Below are 20737 nucleotides of genomic sequence, written 5' to 3' on the forward strand. Positions count from 1 at the left end.
TTTTCCAGATGTTGATTGTCCTGCTTTGAAGCTTCTTCCTGTTGTTTTAGTTGTTTGTGTGTCTGAATGGTCGATTAGATGTACTGCTTGTTAAACAAATAATTAAACATTGAGAGCTTTGAAATCCAGCATGTTTAATTAATGAGTTTTGTTCACTTGATGAAAAGGATGTGTACTTGATTCATTACAAAACAAGTACAGTTTTTTCAGTAGTGAACTGTTATGACAATTTGAAGTGTTTACTAGTTCATTAGTATTTTTTTTCATTAAACCTTAAAAAAACACCCAAGCAGAAAATCAAGGCTTCACACAACATTTGCTATGTAAACCCATTATTAGTGTCGTCTTGTGTATTGTCTCACCCACATTCTCCATCTATGTGCTTTCTCCCATCTCCTCCTCTGCAAAACTGTGCTGCCTTACAGTCTGGGATTAGAGTTAATTATTACTTTCAGAACTTGCCGTACCTTGGACCAAGGTCTGTGATGACGCCTCCAGTGCTGGGTGCTGTACAAGTGCAAAAAAAAGCAGTCCTTGCTCAGGCGAGTTTCAATAGATCTCATAAATACAGGCATCAGCCCTAATGCCTTGTCACGCCACTTAATTAACTGCTGCACTGACTTCCAAAACTGAAACACTCCTGAATCTGTCTGTTCATCTGGTGCTTTAAGTTTTACCTCCAGTTCCGAATGGATTTCGTATGGGGCAGAGAGGAAAGCAGAGGCAGACAAGGGTCGCTGTCTCCCAGTCTATGGGGGCTGGACATTAAAATGAGCTACTGAAGTGGCCTCTTCCCATAGCAGTGGGCTTGGAGGGCAGGTTGTGGACCACCACCGCGAGGTCCCCACCTGAGCAAGCTGCCACAAGCTCAGGAAGATCGTGCGAGAGGGATTAGGTTGGCACATTTGCACCTTGCGCACCAGAAGAGCCATCTAAATTTCTGTCACTTGCATCTCCCTCCTGCGGGCTTGAGACCCAGCATTGCTCCTCTGCGTGGGCCACCTGCAGAGTGAAAGTGTCTATGAGATCTATTAATTATCTTTTTTTTCCCTAACCCAGACAGTTTAGCAGCAGGGAGGACATACTATTTTCATGCCTCTCTCCAGCAGCATCACCTGCCGGGGAGGGAGAGCAAAAAAGGGTGGGGGGGAGCTGGGCTCACCTTCCCGCATGCTGCAGTGTCCAGCACCAGTGAGGAGCCCATCCCATCTCCAATTTGGGGCAGAAAACGGAGGCAGAGGCCTTCAGGAATAAAACGAATCTTTCAGAAAGCTAATAAACATGTAATACTCATGTGAACCCCTCCTTTTCCAAAAGGCATTTAGGCGTTTGCTTCAAATGGACTTGTCAGACTCCAATAAGCTTATTGATGAAAGGGGCAGAGAAAGAAGAGGTTCTTCAGCCTGGGCTTCGTTGTGGGCTCCAACAAAAATCCTTCCTTTGCACACCACTGCCTGCGCTGTAACGTGCTGCTGCCCATGCTACTGCACAGCCAGTGCTGAAGCAGTAAAATCACCTTTTCTGGCCTCCAACGGATCCTTTGGGAATTGAATCGCACCCATGCTCCCGCTTATTAAATCAGACACTACAGTCCCGAGCCTTGCCGATGGCCCCCGCTGACATAATTGAGAAGCGTCCTTTCGATGCGGGGCTCTGCGGTACAGGAGCGGCTCCTCGGCCGTGGCTGGTTAATCATTGACTTCGCAGTGGTGGCAGTTCTCACCTTTAACTACTTCTGAAAACTCCTGGTGCTCTTGTGTTAGTGCCATTGCAATTCCAAGTGTATTTATGCTCAGGGAGTGGTAAGCCTGGAGTGCCTGACATCTCCTACTTCTCCCTGTCCTTGGTTCTCCCACTTCAAAATCTTGGAGTTACATATCTAGCGAGGAAAACAAACGCACAGTGTGATGGATCCCGAGGCAGGAGTCAAGCCTTGCATTCCTCCTGGTTGTTTCTACCATCAGTTGGTTAGGGAGAGCATTTCACCCCACAGATGCCTGTGACAGAGTCCTCACTACAACAAAAATGGATCTAAACCATCCCCTTTCCCCCAAAGTCGGAAACCTCAAAATATGTGAAGAGTCAAGATCCAGATTCTGCCTGGAAAATTACTGCTCCCCAGGCAGATTTCTCATGTCCTCTCTCTCTGTTTTATGGCTTTTCCATAATAAATAGGGAGCAAAGGCTGAAAAAACAACATAGCCCATAATTTCTACTCTCCCATGACTGTAAGCTTTAAGGAACACCACTGAAATCGGTAAATTTACAGCAGCATAGCTGAAGTCAACATCTGACCCTGCATTTCCCCTGTCACCTCATTTTCTGTAGCAAAACGTTCCTGCTCTGAAGAGCGATTCGTTCCACACCTGAGCGTGCAGGGGAGGGCTGTGCCTTTGTCAGGAGGGTTTGGCACTAGGAAATAGAAAGAAATATGTATAGTGTGTGGCTTATATAAAAGTTGGTGTTTAGGACAAAAATTGTGCAAATATCTGAGGGTGGACGAGGTGTGCTGCCGCGCTCATCCATCCCTCGGAGGGCTGGGTGCTAATGCACCCTAGGGTGTGCGGAGACAGGCACTGCCAGGCTCTCCTCTTTGCCTAACGCTCCGTTGGTCTTATTTAGTGTAATTGAGGACAGATTTCTTCAGCTATGATGTGGCCCCACAGCCCCAGCAAACAAGCATCATGCTGGGAATTAATCCCCAGCAAGCCACCGCGACGTCGGGGCGGCAGGTAGAGCACCCATCACGGCTCCCGACGGAATGAATCTGCCCAGCAAGCCCAGAGCTGGGTGCTTGTTTCTTCAGGCAGTTCCTATTTGGCCATTACTGAAGGGAAGGGAGTGTCGAGTTGCACTGTGCTTTTTATTTACATTTTTTTCAGCATATCTCCAATCTGAACAGGATGTAACATTTTTTTTGAGGCGTGTGAGCCAGTGCCAGCTGAAAATTCTGGCTGCTTTGGAGTGGTTTTCAAAAGCAAGCCCCACAGCACAAGTGGATGTGGGATTTGAGGAATGTAGGGACTTGTAGAAGAATGCATTTGCAGGGCCACAGGATCCATTATGCAGGCAGTGTGATACCTACAGGATGATAACGCACTCCCCAGAGCCCTCACACCCTCAAATATTTCATCGCTCACCCTCAGCTTTGTCTTCCTGCGCAGCCAGTCAGTATTCTTCCATCCAGAGAGGTGTGTAGCTTTGGAGGATCTATAATCATAGGTGAAATCACGCTCTGAAGTCATGCTTTTCAACAGGATTGACTGATCATGAGTTACTGTTCTTGTCTCTACGGTGGTAGAGCTGCAGTCTGAGCAAGCTCATGCAGAAAATACAGCGGGCAGAACTTAATAGCTATTACATATTAGGCCAGATCATTGCAGCTGTTATTCAGACTTTGTTTGAGCAAAGTATGTTATTTTGCAGTGGTGTGTTTGGTTGGAAATGGAGGCTTAGACCTCATAATTCTAGATTTGTGGTTTGGATTCTTGTTTTTAAAGGCTCGCATCTAGGAAAGGGTGCCCACAATTTTCTCAGTACACGCAACCCGAAATGGTCGATCACTGAGCCACTGCACATACACGATACTAGCAGTGAACCACACAAGCTGGATGTGAAGCCAGATTGATATGAAACCTATTCAACAGTTTTTGAAAACCAAGTGTGTCACGTGGATGTGCACTGGCAATCACAGCTCTTTACAGATGAGCATCTCATGGTCATAACCTCACATCGCCCTGTTGAAACCAGGGGCCCCAGAGGGAGCGTTGTGATGAGGAACTCGTGGAGCTGTGATTCTCATGACACTTTTCTGTTGTCTCCCTTGGGTGTTGTGTCACTTGGGTGTGGAGCAGCCTCTGGTTAGTTCCAGTTCCCAGGCACAGGCAGTTCCCCTCCTCCTGCACCCAGTGTCTTGCCACTGGCACTGTGGAACCACTACGTCAGATTCATTCGCAGCAAAACCTAAACCCAAAAGGTCAAGGATGAACCTGACCTTTCATTCTTAATAGCTCTAAAGGCAAAAGATCAGAGAAATACATGTCAATATTCTTGACTGTATTGATGTCTGGTTGTGCACCTCTTCCATCTAATAGAAGAGGTCTTAGTTCCTCACCCTGAAGATTTCTCAACCGGGAGATTCAAAGTTGCAAAAAACTCATTCTCTGGTGGAGTAAGTTTGGTTTCTTGAAGGGGAAGAGAGAAAAATAATAAAATAAAAGGACACAACCTAGCAATGCTATCCAGCTAACCTTGCACAAGGGACAGGGATATTATCAAAGCAAAGCCTTGCATGGCCTTCCTTTACCATACATGCAGACAAACTGCTCCTCAAGCATTGCTCTGTGCCATCTGAGTGGGGAACTGTAGTTTAGTAGTTAAAAGCAGGGTCAAAAGGTGTGTTCATTAGGTTATTAATAAAAAACCCCAAACCCTGCAGAAATCCAATGAGATGCTTGTCACAACTATTGCACAGGTATTTCTTGGCTTCCACAATCATAATTCTGTTGTGAGCAGTATCATTGTTATGTGGTAGGACCAGGGGGTTTTCTCCACACTGAGGACCAAGGAGGCTTTCCAGACTTGCCTCTGTCTCATCCAAAAATAGAGCAAAGCCTCACAGCCCCACAACAGGGAGTCATGGCCCATATACAGACCCAGGCCACGGGGGCTTGCTATTTCTGCTTGCTCAGCTGTCTTACATGGACACTGTAAAGAAAGAGATACTAGAAGCAAGTGCAAGCAGCACACCGGAGAAAAAAGAAGTGGAAGTGCAGAGCTCTGCTGAGAGAAAATTTTCCTCTCTCTGGACTATTCAACTCATATTAACCTGCTAGATTTGAAGTTTAAATATTAGGCAGATAACACGTTTGAGGTCCACAAAGAGAGTGGACTGGACATGTATAAAAGTTGGGAAAAGCTCACTTTCCATCTGTAATAAAAATCAGTTTAAAGTTAATAGAACCACTAGCCACACACATGGCTTCACTTCTGTAGATTATTGCAACTTGTATTTTAATTGGCTCTTCGATTTGTTTCTGGTCGCTGATCCACGGAGAATGCTTGCTATATCATATTTTGGCAGGAACTGGAATGTGTGCATGGAAAGCAGAACCGGTAATATGTTATTTATAATTGACCAGCATGACATCTATGGGTTTATCTGGCAGACAGCATGGCTGATTGCAGTGTTCACTGCCAAGAGACCCAGCTCTGGAGAGCACCTGGCAGGACAAAAGCAGAGCAAGTTTGGGGTTCAGTTTTTCTTAGACGGAGTGTGTTTAGTCCAGCTTTTTATTAGAAGTTCTGCCTAATTTGGAAGGTGGTTTTTTTGATGGCTTGCAAGAAAATTAAGTTTAGACATACTGATTTCTTCTGGTATGACTATTGCCAGCAGATCTAACTGAAAAGCCTTTACCTTTCCGGCTGGGCAGGCAATGCTTTTCTTTGCTGATCACTAGAGGGGGTACCATCCTGCAAACAATTATCGGGCGCTTCACATCCTTTGGCATGTCATTGCCCCTTTGTGCCTTTAAGTATGCCTGAGTGCCCACTGGAGAAGGCCTAGGGAGACACACAGCAGGAGCAAGATGTTGTTTGAGACTCCCTATACCCTATCCCGTATGGATGGGATGTGTTTTCCCCTTCACAGTTTTCCTTAACAACCTGCATGGAACAGAAACAAGCAAGGCGACTGTTTTTAAGGAAGAATCCTATTTGTGATAGATAATAACATGTATGTGTGGTCAGGTAAACATGCAAACTGCTTCCTCGAGGTGGTATTAATTTCAAGCCTTTGCAAGCTCAAAATTGCCTGGGGCTGTGTTTGTGGCGATGCTGGCTCCACCTCTGCCAGGGATGCTGCTGTTCCCATAGCAACTCACCATCTCCCAGTTTTAGTCTTTCCTTTCCCTTTGATCAGACAAGATAATTCCCAGATACAGAATGAGCTAACAGCATCCAGGTGCAGTACAGTTCGCGTTAACTCTTGTTTAGGAGGAGCATGCCACTTGATACTTTCCCACTGCAGGCTGTCGCAACCACCATCACTGGCCGCCTCTGCTGAGGGCGTTTCACCTCATAGCAGGGAAGGTTTCCAGCCCACCCAGTGCTCCAGGGTAGCAGTGAGAAAAGGCAGGACTCTGCAAAGCTCCTGCACACCCAGGCACTGGAAAAGGCTGTGTCCACGGCCCATTAAGTTTATAGCAACCATATATCTAGTCTTCAGATTTTTTTTGCCAAGACTCTACACACCAGTTGGCTCAGTACAGTGAGCCATCAGACCCCAGCGGCTATGTTCCCCGGGGCAAAAACTGATTTCCCAGGATGCAGTGACCGCCCATCCCTACAGCAAGGCAAGAGAGCCCTTCTGCAGCCCTCACCCTGATGTTGAAGGCTGCAAGAGATTAGATCGGTACTCTCAGTCTTGTAGAGCAGGTAGAAACACAGGGGAATATAAATTTTTTTTTTTTAACCAGATCATGGACAGTATGGCACTTTTTAAATTGTTCTGTGCAGCCTCCTTTGTATTTCTGCAGCACTCTTTCTGTTGAGAGATGACTGTAGGAGAAGGTCAGGTTGGGACAGTAACAGTCTAAAGGCATGTTTCTGCTAAAGCCTTTCTTGATTGCAACCACTGCTGTGAATGACTTAGATGCATGCTCTCCTCTTCCCCTACAGTTGGCCATGGGCAGAGCGAGGGTGACCGTATGGTTGTCTCAGATTTCCACGTCTTCATCAGGGACAGCTTGCAGCACATTGATCTCATGAAGAAAGAGTACCCTGAGCTGCCCATTCTCATTCTGGGGCACTCCATGGTAAGCACCATCCCCTTCCCCTCCCGGCAGCACCCAGGACACGTGCCGCAGCACGGTGGTACTCTTGTGGATGGCAGAAAATAACTCAGCCCACAGCAGGAAAAAACAAAACTACAAGCAACCTTCCCTTCTGCTTCATTCATTGACTGAGTTGCCAGCATGCCTTACCCCACCCTGTCTTGAGTATAGTCAGTCCTTAACTTTTCTACCCGGATCATGGCCCTAATTAGTGTCATTTGCAACAATGGGCCTATTTTTTAATAGGACCGTTTATTCACACCGGGTACATGGTAAGTCTCACCACCTCCCTGCAGCATCGGGCTTCTCCTTTCATTTTAACCAGAAACCAGGAGGTTAAGCCCTCCAAAGCTTTGTGAGCGGCTAGGGGATGAAGCACGAAAATACCCTGTAGCCTCATTCTCTTAAACAACCTAGCAGGAAAATGTACCAGGGATTAGGGCTGCAAAAACAAAGGCACTGATTTGGTGAACAGATCTAAAGTCTGATTCTGACAGCACGGGCCAAATCCCTTTATTCAAGCTAGCAATATTCCCACTGATGTAATTGATCTGCTCTCCCTGCCTTCCCAGTGGAGACGAAAATGAATAAGTACTTTGGGATTCAGGCCATGCTCAGATGAACAAGTGCTCTTGCATAAGAAGGCATGGCATGCTCTGAAGTGCTCGCTGCGCTCCAAAGCCGCTGTAACAAGGAGCTAATTTCCCAGCGAGGTCTTTGGGATGCTTCTCGCTGCTGCTCTGTTTAACAAGCCCCCGGTTCTCCGGCAGCGTGGAAGATCACCAAATATTCCCCTTGGCAACTAATCCTCTGCAAACTTTCCCGAGCAAGCCAGCCAGGTCCCTTGTGTCCCCCCGGCTCACGCCATCAGCCACTGTCCTCATGCGGGAGGGCTCAGCCTGGCAGGCGTTCAGCTCTGAACCATGGGCTGGGTGTTCGCTGTCGGGCCCTGGGCACGGCGCTGTGGAGCTGGAGAGGCTGGGGACACTGAAGAGGAGAATATTTAACTTCCAGTAATTAGTGAAGATTTTCGCGTGCTGGATGGCAGCATTGCGTTGCCCAGGCTACCAGTGCCACAAGCACGGAGCGAGCCCGGCTTGACGGCATCTTCCTGATGCGGCACCAGTCTGTCATGCTGATAGAACCTCAACTTATTTTTCAAGTCCCACCTGAACTACCACTTCAGACATTTTCTTCTTAGTCCTTTTAACTGAGGAGGACAGAAGCCATCCTAGGGAGCTGATGGACACTGCAGAGAGAGTTGAGTTCAGTGTGACGTGAGGGTTTACAGCATGAGAGCAGAAACCAGGTCTCTTCTCCCCGGCAAAACCCAGACGCTTCTAGTGCCCTACTCCTCCAGCCTTCCTCGGTGACCACCCTGCACTTTCACTGGGGCAGAAATAATTTGCTTGTTTGGACTAAAACCCTTCCTGTAAAAAACCTGTAACGTGATTGCTATACAAACGAGATGTTGACATCTGTATTAAGCTGTGGGCTGTTATTTTGCGTTGCAGGGGGGAGCCATCTCCATTCTGACAGCTAGCGAGAGACCTAGTGAGTTTTCAGGCATGCTGTTAATCTCTCCTTTAGTGGTAGCCAGCCCAGAAGTCGCCACTCCCATCAAGGTAAGAGCAAACCCGCGTTGCACCTAGTCACCTTGCTCTTCTGCTGAAGGAAACGCGTTGAGACCTCTAGCCTTAAAACACAAAACTCCGCTGAGATCTGTGCCACCTGGGTGCCAGTCAATACTTTGAAGTGAATCCTGAACTTGTCCAGAAAAACTTATTTAAATGAGAGTCAGAGAACGATGCTACCTCGGGAGGTGGTAGCAGACTGTGCTTTCTTCACCAGACCCTGCGGCAGCCCACACAGTGCCGTCCTTTCCCTTTCCTCCCCTACAGTTTTCTTCCTGACTCATACAGAGACTGGTGTAGTTGCAACACAGGCTGCTGGCTAAGTCAGGCCAGGGTTATTTTTGGTGTTTGGGGCATGACCAATTTCTAAACAAAACTAGAGCTCTTGAGTCCCAGGAATCCGTCACGAGCCTTAAAGAAGGCTTCCAGCTGAAGCATCACTGCCCCAGCAGCGTCCCGTTTGGCTTGGTACCGAGGCTGGTGCTTGTCCAGACCATCTCCTTCAGTTTGCATTTGGGCTTTACCCCTGCTTCCATTCACATCTCCCTTCCAGAGCTACTTCTGATCCAAATTTGTCTGCCCACTCTGCCCTTCCCCAGGGAGGCTCTGCAAGGCAACTGACCCTCAGCTCTCCCCTCCTGTCTGAATTTCTAAAAGAATGAACAACAATTCTAAAAGAAGCTGGAAGCAAAGGGAAGGACCAGCAAAGCCAAAACATCTCATTCCCACAGGATTCGTTCCTTTAGCCCTTTTCCCTAGACTCTTCTCCTAGGGCTAGCTTCTTGTTTTAATCTACTTCTAAGCTATTTCTCCTGCCTTTTTTTCTTCTAAGAGAAAGGAAACAGATTGCCTCAGCTTTCAGTATAATCCTGTTGCACCTTCTGCTGTAGCCAAAGCCATATACTGACCCCACAAATCATTATGAGCACCAAAAGGTGCTTTTTAATCACCTCACTCTGCCGCTGAAGGAAACGCGTTAAAACCTCTAGCCTTAAAATGCAAAACCTGGCTGAGATCTGCACCACCTGGATTCCGGTCAGTATTTTCTTTCTAAGTGCCTCCCCCACAGTCCACCTACTTTTCAGAGGGGAAGTGAATCCTAAACTCGTCCAGTCCAGGAAAACTTATTTAAATAGGAGTCAGAGCACCAAAGGGTGCTTTCAGGAGGCTGGTAGCTGATTCTTCACAGGTGAGGCTATACCTGACTCAGCATAAGGGTCCCATGAGCACCAGTGCCCCTGTTTTTTCTTACTTTGGAAAGGGAAAAAGAATAAATATTAAGAAAAAAAATAGCATAAAGTCTGAACCTGAGAGACACTGTCAGCCTTCTATTTCCAGTTGAGTCAAGGAAAATATGGAAAGATTTTCCTTCTTCTAGAGCTATACTTTTTGCTAGATGCTAAACCCTTTCTGAAATAAGGACTCACCAGTTCTGTGGGAACTAGTATTACTGTTGTCTGGTTTCCTGCAGATCTGTACCAGATTGTTGCTTTATTTCAGTGTAGGAAATCCTAATCTCTAAGTGAAGTATTTTGGAGGTGTTTATACGGTCTCTTTCCTAGAGAGTCTCTCGCATGCAGTAATACAAGTGCACAGTGAGTTTCTTTCTCTTTCAAATCTATTGTTGCATCTCAAAACTGATAAAAAATTAAGTATTCCTGAAATATTTCTGCTCTGTCAAATTTAGTTGAAATCAGTCCTGGAATTGAAAAGGTATTTTCAAGAGGAAGGAGTGAAAACAGGCAGAGTATTCCCACGTAAGCCACTTTTTCCCATAAAGCTGAGCTGAAAATACTTGCGTGCTTTTTTTTCCTCTGAGAGCCAAAAAACATTTCATTGGTGTTTGTGCCTCTGAGGCATAAAGGCTTTGGTTTTCCCTTGGAGCTGGTACGACTTCTCGGCCCTGGGCCATTTCCCAAGGACCACTGCATTCATCCCTTTGCTGGGGAAGTTTCCAACTGAGCAAGAATTTACCTTGGCCTAAACAAACGAGGGCTCAAGGCAACAATAACAGTGGGCCAGATTACACACTGGGTCCTTCAGTCTGTCTTAGAAATACCTTCCCTTGCTGCTGAACAGAAACGCAGCGCGTTTGCAGACTACCTGCGGGAAAATCAAATTCTGCTCTTTGCAGAAACACAGTTTCATCAAAGCCCTATAAATCCTGTGTCCTGATAGAGGCATCAACCTACTTGTTGCAAATCCAGTGAAGAGGGAGGGATCTTGCTGCCTTCCCCCTTTTCTTTTCAACTAATCTGGACAAAATTGGGCTCTGAATCTTCTACATTTCAAAGGATGCAAGGAGACGGGAGTCACACATGCTGGCAAAGAGCAGACTAAGGGTAAAAGAGTATCTCCCACTACATTTCTGCTATTGAGTGCTTTGAAATTGGGGAGGCAGGACAACCCCTTAGGAAATATTCCGTAATGATTAATCCTATGCTAGCCCTCAGCCTGTGACTTAAAGACTAAGTACACAATATTCTCTCTTCGCTTTTTGTGTTTTCCATTTGGCCTCTTGCTGATCTGTTGCTTTCCAACCCAACTGGACATCACGTTGTTCCAGTAACCTGAGGGTCTCCCAGTCATTCAGTAACAGTGCAGAGGACTGTTTTTAAAGATATAGTCAAACTAGAAGAAAGTATTATATTAAAAACTCTTATTTAGGCTTTGCTCTGGTCTGTCCTATTTAGCAGAGATGTTAGTCAACAGGTTCAGACAAAGATATATAAGGTGGTTTGGTATCCAGGTATGGAGACACCATATCTGATATCTCCTTGATCATATCATATCAAATCATATCCCTGATACAATATCTCCCTGATAGCACTCTTCAGTTGCTCTCAACCTGGTCTCTGTAGAGTCTCTTCCAGAGACTTTTCAGCTCAGTCAAATGAACCTGGCTAGCTTAACCAGTTCAAACACCACATTTTTGTTAATCCAGCTCATTTGTAGCTGAAATGAACCGAAGGGCATTCACACAAGCAGTTTGTCAAGCAGAGATCATGGGAGAGAGAAATAAGCACATCGAGGTGTGCAGGGAACAGGGGTTGCTCCATTCAGAAGAAAAGCGTCTACACTGCGAAGCACCCATATAGTTAAACTAATGCAAAACCCATGAAATCAGCTTCAAGTTACACTTCCAGTCAAGAGGCAATGTTCAGCCATCTATTGCAATCTTATTCTGAGATCTTTCTCATGGAGAGGGAAGGGCTGAATTTGAACACCATTAGCATGCACACACCTGCGGTGGCCTTGAGCAGCTCTAATAACCACTGCTCTGTAGTGTCATCCTCAGCCCAACCAGTAATATCCCCATCATTCCATTACCCGTTCTTGATCATTTGGGAGCTGTTCTCTCGAGAACCGACATTGCCACTTTGAACCAGCAGGGAGATAAACTTTCCTGTATCAAATATAGCCAGCACTTCAACAACACAGCTTTTAATTAGAGTCGGGCACGTCACAAATTGTATCACAGTGCTCGCAAAATCAGTGAAGGCCCAGGGGAACCTTCTGAATTTTTCATTAAAACATAAAACTTGATTTTTCTGTCCACGACCTTGCCTCCAAGAATCATCAAAATTACATCTGAATTTTGAGGGTGTACGACATGTTGGAGGGAATGGAGCATTTCCTGCAGATCTGAAGACCCTTTGAAGGATGGTGGCAGAGTCCTTGCACAGTCAGTCCTATAGAACAAGGTTAGTTCTGCCTCTGCCTAAGTAAGAGATTTTATGCACACAGGGAGTATATATATGTGTGTGTAAGTACATCTGACATGTCTATGTACAGGGCCTGGTGCTTCTTTTGTACAGCTGAACACCAGAAATGACTTCACTGATATCACCACCCCAGGACGGTACGTGCTGCTGTACTTGTGGTCAGAAGCCAGCCCTATCTCTGTGGCAGTTTAGCAGTCAGCTTGTGACTCAGTTTGGCAAAACTCCAGATACGCGCAAAAACTTCAAGAACATTTCCAAAGCATGTCACGGAGGCAAGGTCATCAGTAGGCAGTGGGGTTGGGATGATAAGCATATATCATTCGAACAGAAAAATGGCCATACTGAATCTGACAAAAGCCTGTCTAGCCTGTCTCCAACAAGCAAGAGCCTGAGAAAGAGCATGTATGTAGTTCTCCTTTCCTTGTCGCACCTTCCCAGCCTTCAGCATATCATTAGGCTGGTGTATTGTTGCTCATATGAGAGGAAGATTCAAATTTATGCTGCTTCTGCAAAATGCCTACTGCAGATCCTTGGGAATATAAATATTCACACATGTACCAAGCAGACACGGAGCAGAATCCCCATCAAACTCACGTTGTCTTCTGGAATTTGAGAGTATGTCAACTAACTTCCTTCTTCAGCCAAATTTAAAAGTAAGCAAAGCCCCCATCTTCCAAAAACCCTGCCATCTTTTACTCTTTTGTGTGTTATCTTGGACCTAAATATCTGTGGCCTTAATACCAACATATTGATCTTGTGGCCAATACTTTAAATAGACCTTGAGAGAGCATCAGCTAACCTCTCATGCCAAGGTATTTCCTCTTGGATGAGCAATCTTTAGGCGTAAGAACTCACCCTAGCTCTTAACCCAGGCTCCAATTTTAGGGCAGCCTAATTGCCTTAGTTGTTGTGATAATCTCTGGAGACAGGCACTTCCAGACCATTATTCGGATCTTAGAGGTGTTCTGGAGGTGTTTCTCTCACTCCCCATACTCTGTAAAGAAAACCTAGGACAATTACACTTGTTCTGAGTTAAATACCTCAGCTAGGTATCCAAAGTTACTTGGCATATATCTGGGTCATCTTAAGTGGTTTCAGAGAAGAAAATTGTTACAGCGTTGTCAGGGCACAGAGTCCATACCTTGCCTAGGGTTCATGAAGATGCATTCCTCAAATCATCACTGCCTGGAGTTAACACAAAACACAGAAAACCCCATTCCTGAAGCTCATACCTGCATCGGTGTGGATATGTTATTTTGCTAATCTAACTCTGGAGACCTCAGTAGAAATTAATTTTGCTGACACGATGTCATAGCCAGTGAGGGGCTCAATGTACCAGTAGACAGTGACACCGGTTCCCAGTCACATCCACCCCAAGGTACACACGTGTTCTCAAATCTTCTGTGAGTCTTTACTGCCTTTCACTCCTGGATGACTTTGACTTCAACCTTGTGTTATTCCTCTAATAACTTAATTACTCTGTTATGTATCATCTGAGACCTGAAATGTCAGGGAGCGCTTCAGAAGTGATTACGTATCAGCAGAAACAGAGAACACAGGTGAGAGCCTACCTGTAAGTGTTAGCTGTGAACACGAAAGGGCCATAAAACAGACCAACAAACACTAATTGCATGTTTTCTGACATAAGTGGTGATCACTTAATTAAAGACAGCTCTCAAAGATCAGAGCAGAACCCTGGTATCAACGTGCTTGTAGTGCTATTGAAATGAAAGATGTTACCCTTTTTTCTGCCAGCGGTTTCGAGCCTGGGCTGCTGAACGCTTTTGTGTTTCGTTCCCAGGAGACAAGTGAGCAATGGATTTCCTTAGCCACTGCATGCACATTTTGCTGTTGTTTATTTACAGGTTCCCCGGAGAATATGCTTATCAAAAAGAGTGCAGCCTAGGCAACTACTGGAAATTGCACCGAACATCACTTCTGCACTGCAGCCTGAAATCAAAGCTGTGGCAGCAAAGAAAGGGCAGTAAAACAATAAAACGCAGCCCTTCCGAGGGCTGGAAATGGCTTTTTCCTATCAAAGTGCTTAACTGAGGCCTTTTTAGAAATTAACTTGAGAATGAGAAAAAGGCAAAGTACAAGGAATTTGTGATGTTGCGTGTGGACAGACAGCTGACGGCATTTCAGATTAGCACACCCGCTCCTTGGTCCCAGGGGCAGTTTAAACACTCTCCCTTTAAGGTAGACGTTTTGAATATAGGACAGATCTTTCTCCAGTGTCAGCTGTCATTTCTCAACTATATAACTTCCCATCAGCTCAGGATTTGGCCCTCTATGTTCTCTCTCATGCTCTAACTAGCTCTTTAACTGCTTGTTTTCCTCTCCCACAGGTTTTTGCAGCGAAAGTGCTCAACTTTGTCCTCCCAAACCTGTCACTGGGATCGATAGATCCAAATGCAATTTCCCGGAACAAGAAAGAGGTGAGAACCTTAATGCAATTCAAAGTCACTGCATAGTCGGTATCTCATCCCAGTCCTGCCGTTTTTCTTTAAAAAAAAAAAAAGTGTTTCGCTAAATCATGAGGGCAGGATCTATGCTGGTGTAAAAAGGTGAAACATCTCTGAAGTCAGTGGAACTGACTGCCCATAGCAGAAACTGTGGGAAATCATCACTTTGGTGCATCTTGCACCTGCAGCCGCTCTGGGCACAAGACATGACAGGGACCTGTGCTACGGTTGCGGTGGAAAGCATATGGGAATCATGTTTGTCTCTGCTGCACCACCACTTCTTGTTACAGTGGCACAACCAACTCATACGGGTTGCAAACACACTGCTGAAGTCAACTTTTCCACCCCTGCTCTTTGCAGTGAAAGCACACAAAACCCTACAGTCCTGGAGATTTTGTTTTTCTGCTTGCAAACCAGGACCATGTTGTGCTGAACGCATTCAAACAGAGGAAAAGAGCGTGCTTGCCCCAAAGACCTTGCTACAAGGTCTTCTGGATTACACGCTGGCTCTGCTACAGCCTTTCTTGCTGCACCCGAGAATAATACTTAAACGAGCTGCAATTGAAGCAGCCGTTGTAACAACCCAATTCCAGCTCCACCACTGTGACTGTGCGTGGAGCTGTTCCAGGGTGAAATTTTTGTAATGTCACCATCGCGTGGGACTCTCCTCCCATTCATTGCCACTCCTAGTAATAACTGTTGCAGCCTGTTCATCCCATCACTGGCAAAACCAGGTATCATTGCAACTGCTGCAACAACACGTAATGAGGTTTTTTCCTTCTCACTGTTGTGGAAGGAGTGAAAGGAGGGAGACAGGAACTGTCAGTGAACGAAGGCGCTTTGGCTGGACCCAGAACTTGGTGCATTTCAGAAATCAACTTGAATGATAGAAGATGGCACCCAAGGGTGTGTCAAAAGCAGGAGAGCTTCGCTGGTGTAGTGGTCAGTTGTTCCTGTGCTCCCACGTCAGCTCGCTTCTCACTGACAGATGCTGTCATTTTTCCTGCTGTTCATGCAATGGTTCATATCTTACGTAGAAGTTAATAAATTGCTTTCCTCTGGGGAGGCAGCCTGACCGGCATCGGAATTGAAGCTGAAAGGATCAGGAGCAAAGACAATGTCAGCGGCTGTGTGAGTGCAGTGCATTCAGCCTCGGCATATCCCACCGCTTTGACTCACCCGTTCAGTAAACTGGAATGCAAAGAGTCTCCCAGAAAAGCCACAAGCCGTTCAGGGTTGTTTCTTGGCTCTGCCGAAAGGTTTTTTGGTCAAATGACTTTCAGTTTACTTATCTGTGAACAGAGCATAACATTTCACTGGGCTGAAGGCGGAAAGGTGCAAGGAGCTGAGAAAAGGGAGACAAAGCAGGTCCTAGGAAACTGTCCGGGCGAGCATGGAGCGAGTTCATCTGCATCCACTGATGCACCGTATGACATCTGTTCTTAAGTACCATATGAGGCTGCACAAAATACATACTTGGGAAGAAGGCTGATTCCAGTCAAGCTATAGAAACCTGTTCTTAATTACATTCAGCTGCCATAACTTGTTGCATATAATTCAGAGAAAAGGTTTAAATTAGAGAACTAATTCACTAAAATCACACGGAGGAAAGTTTTCACTTCTGCATTTATATTTAGAGGATAAAAGCAATCAGTGCTCTGGAGGAGGAGAGGAATTTGAGGGTGCTACCCCTGCCTGAAGAGTGAGCGTGGCTGGGACGTGGGTCTTTGCCTGCTTCTGCACTGATTTGTTGTGCAGCACTTGAACTCTGTGCTGCAGCCAGTCCTTAAGGGTAGCAGTTTAAAATACACCCGCCTCCCACAGCTGGATCCTCTGCTGGAAGATGCTGGTGCTGCACTAAATAGCTTTACAGGAGAAAAGTGCTGATGTGGGGACATCCCAAACAATAACGCATTTAGAAAAGCGTCAGTGAGCTCCCTTAACTTGGTGCACAATATTGACTGAGCATTTTGATGTTGGGGTGATGTTATGAATCACCACAGCAACCACTGGACATAGTTTATAATAAATGCTATTGTGTTGTCTTTCTATCCAAATATTTGCTGCTGCTCCTTCTGCTCTATGATGCTCGAAGTCTCAAGAGCTTCCTTTGAGCATTGTTGGTTTTCCTCTTCCCTTTCTCTTTCCGTGGAGCAAGGGGAAGCCTTTTGCAGTGGATAAAAAATGTAGGTCTGCTTCATTAGAGTCTGCTTATAATGGAGTAGTCTTCAAAATAAGACAAGAAGCTCCTCCTTGCTGTGCTGCCTGCACACCTGCAAGTGAACACACAGCTGACATAGCAGCTGTGGATTGCAATGTAAAGCGCTTTCCCGACCATCTTCACACACCAGGATTTGAGGCTCCAGGCACTTACTGAAGACAACACAGCATCTCGGTCCTCTGGCTGCCTCTGGCGCACACTCCACTCTCCTTTTGGACCCAAGACGCACAGCTTCAAAGCACACAGTGTGCTGGAAACATCCATTATTTATATTTTAAACATATTCTCCTGCCAGACCAACTTTCTATTCTCTAGAAATATTTTTGGGACATCATCCAAGAATTTCCTGATGAGTTTATGTTCCCAGCAGGCTGTCCTCAGGGTGTAGGGACTCAAACACAGGATGGTATGGAGATGTTTGTTTGATCTGCTTGCTATATCAAATGCAAGAGACACAAAAAAGAGCAAGAAGCAACCTTAAAAACCCAGTCTTGTTATTCCAAGGAGGAGTAACATCACAGGGGCAGGCACCTCTTTACCCCATTAATCTTTGTTATTTATCATTTAATTCAGTGGAATAGTCCCACTGACTTTAGTCTTGTTCCTGCAGAGTCCACGTAGGATGAGGCTGTAATTACTTTAAAATGAATTTATTGCTCCGCAAAATGCAAAGGCAAGATACAGACCTCTAAGCAGGGGAACGTAATGCAGCAGGAGCCCTGATGGTGGCTTCTGTCTTAGCATTACTTAAAGAGAAAAAAGCTGTTGTGACGGGCTGTGCAGAGCCGTTGCTGGACCGCAGCTGGAAGCAGTCGCAGGCTCTCCTGGGGACAGCCTCACTCGCTTGCCCCCGCTGTCCCACAGCTCGGTGCGCCAACAGGAGCTCTGGGCTTGCCGGGTTTGCAGTTTATAGCTTGCAGAATACACAGCCCATTCCCCGTCTTTCCCTCTTTCCCCAGCAAGCCGCTGCTTTGCGCTCGCCCCATGCACTGAACATTAACTCCGACAAGGATTCCTGTTCATCGACTGGGAACAGGATCCTTCCCCTGCAAGTCCTGATCAATCTGGGTTAAGATTGGGTTATTATTTTTTCCCCTCCCATCATCTACACAAAAATATTTGTTGGCTGCTCAGTAGCTAAAAAATCCCTGTTCTTTCAGAAAAGAACAAGAGAAAGAAAGAAACCCATTAGGTCATTCTCTGAGCATTTATGGGGCTGGGGAGGGGGCCAGCTCACATGAATCCATCAACATTGTTTTACTCCATGGGAAGGGAACTTCTGTCAATCCATCCACCCACACCTCCTGATTCCCCCCCCTGCAAAGTCCCTCATTTGTTGCCTTCAATTAAAAAAAACCAACTAAAAAAGAAAAAGAAACCCATCTCAAAGCTGCGTTGCTTTAGCGCAGCGCTGTGACATAGATCCAGACAAGTAACTCCCAGATGAGGCTGGAGCCAGTTGCTAAGTAGCCAGTGCAACACAGTGGCTTTGCTCAAAATGCTGACGAAAAGTCAACACTCAGTTGGCTGAAAATATCAGGGTACACCCAGCTGTCAATGGGAGAGCTAGCAACACCGGGCGGTTGGTGATTTGGAAGTCAAAGCTGAACTTTTTCCATGAGCACGTTCACGAGAGGGTGCTTCTTGCTAAGCATAGGCAGCTTCTTGCTCCTTTGAAGCACTTTGCAGAGCAGGGAAGGTATGGCGGGCAGAGAGGCTGAGCGGTGCAGGGGATGGAGGATGCGGGTGGAGGTTTCTGCACCCACAAGCTGGTCGGGTGCTGGGAGGGTCCATGCAGAGCCAAGAGAGGATGACATGCTCTTCAGCCTCTCTGCTTCCTAGGGCCTTCAGAGGATGCTCGGCATGTCTTAAGAGTGGATCCTTTTACCTTAACCACAATCTCATCTTTGCAGTGGCCTCTTACAAACAGTGTTTTCCAAACCCTCAGCGTGCATGGGCACTTGCTTCTTTGAAAGGGAGATACTATACATAAGATCCTAATATTAGGAGCTGTGATGAGACACCTCTATCTTTGTCTCTCTGCCAAAAACTACCCCTCACTCCAGAGTAGCCATAATCTTGCACAGAGGCCAAAACACAACGATGGCCTTAATCAAATACTGGAAACTTCTGCAGAATCCAAGGGTCCCTAGCTCCCTGAGAGCTACAACAACTTGAATTTCTTTGGTCCAACTCCAGCACAAGTTAGAGTGGCTCTACAGCTCTCACCCCCTTGACCATCTTCAGCACTGTGGGCTGGGACCGAAGCCTGCCAGCCGCTAATAGTCCCAAATTCCCACCCACTCCTTCCACTTGCTGCACTCGGGGATAGGAACCATGGGTTCAAGCCGCAGGAGATAGTGGGGACTGGAAGCAAGAAGGTGATGGGGAAAGACTTGTGAGCACCGGCATGCCTCGCTGCCAGCTCCGTTTCCAGCGCTTTGTGCCCCAACACATTCGAGATAAAGAGGAGGGAAACTGGCTTCGCACCCTCTGGCAAATTAATCCCTCCAGCTGGGAAAGCCGGGAAAGAAGGACACATGTACTGTCCTTCTGCCACCCTGATAATCTCATCTCACAGGGAGATGAATGCAGAATCCACCCCAAAGCCTTTCTGGCTTCTTGGTGGGGACCAGGCAGGCCTCGCTGTCCTGCTGCGGTGGGTGTCTGTGCCTACGCCTACGCGTAGCTACATGTCCCTGGGGTGGCCTTGTGGGTCACCTCCCACCCGTGGTTCCCTCAGGGCAGGCACGTGCAGCAGCAAGAGGGCCTCACATTTCTTCAAAGCGAGGGAGAATTTGAACAGACCCCACTGCCTGCGAGGAGAGGAGACTGTTTTCGGCTAACCTATAAATAACCATCATTTCTATAAACATCTGCCAGGGTTGGGAGAAACTGGAGGCTGTGCCAGAGACCAACCCATAATCAAAGCATTCTGGCAAATATTGAGATGGCAGTGGCTGTGTGGGCCGTCTCCATGTACAGTATACAAATATTTACTGTAGATTTGCCTGCTGCGGTAACTACTCGTTCCTAGCAACTTTCTGCACCAGCTCTTGTGCATTTTTATCCTCTCTCAGTCTGGCTGAGCAAGTTGTTGACTTTTTTTTTTTTTGCCTACCGCCTAATACCGTCATTTGCTGCCTTGTCTGTGCACTCTTTGCGCCTGGAGAGGACCCCTCAGTGTAAGAGTGCTTTGCAGCCAGATGTGTCCGTTGTCTGTAGGTGTAGGTCATGGTCTTCATCCCCAGAGAGGGAAGGTGAAAGAAAAGAACATCTGAGCCCTCAGCAGAGAGGATAAGGACCTGGAGAACATCATCTTTCAAGTAACACAGTCTGAAGAACCCTCTGCAGAAGAGACTGTCACCTTTGAGTGACAGAAGGACATGGCAGAGCAGAAAAATGCAGGCAGGTGCTCCCACAAGAACAGTCTTTGTCCAGCACTTGTTGGTTGCCTGCAGAAAGAGCTTTGGCTTGAATATTTTCTAGTGATGTAAGAGAGAAACACACAGCATGGGGTAAGCCAGGTTGTGTGAGCCATTCTGGGTAGCCACAGTAAAGACCTCGACCTTGACTGTGATGACAGGATGTCCTGAGAGAGTAGGAAATGACCGTGCAAGCCAAGGGAAAAGACTCCTCACCGCCGGGCTGATCTGCTTTGTCTTTTCTGCATGAAATATTGCTAACCTTAAATTACCTCTTTCTCCCTGCCAGATGGAGTCTTATGCATCTGATCCCTTGGTCCACCACGGTGGCATGAAGGTCTCCTTCGTCATCCAGCTGATGAATGCCATTGCCAGAATCGAGCGAGCTCTGCCCAAGCTGACTTTGCCCATCCTGGTGCTACACGGCTCTTCCG

General features: G+C 46.5%; 1 protein-coding gene across 1 annotated transcript in view; it reads left to right on the forward strand.

The window, feature by feature from the left end:
* MGLL (monoglyceride lipase) overlaps positions 1–20737 on the forward strand; it is a 63345-nt gene that overhangs the window by 41466 nt on the left and 1142 nt on the right. Inside the window, 4 exon segments of the mRNA XM_009576592.1 lie at positions 6679–6815; positions 8348–8458; positions 14541–14630; positions 20593–20736. Coding sequence (XP_009574887.1) covers positions 6679–6815; positions 8348–8458; positions 14541–14630; positions 20593–20736 — 482 coding nt within the window.

This window comes from Fulmarus glacialis, unplaced genomic scaffold (genome assembly GCF_000690835.1).
Source record: "Fulmarus glacialis isolate BGI_N327 unplaced genomic scaffold, ASM69083v1 scaffold11364, whole genome shotgun sequence".
NCBI lineage: Eukaryota > Metazoa > Chordata > Aves > Procellariiformes > Procellariidae > Fulmarus > Fulmarus glacialis.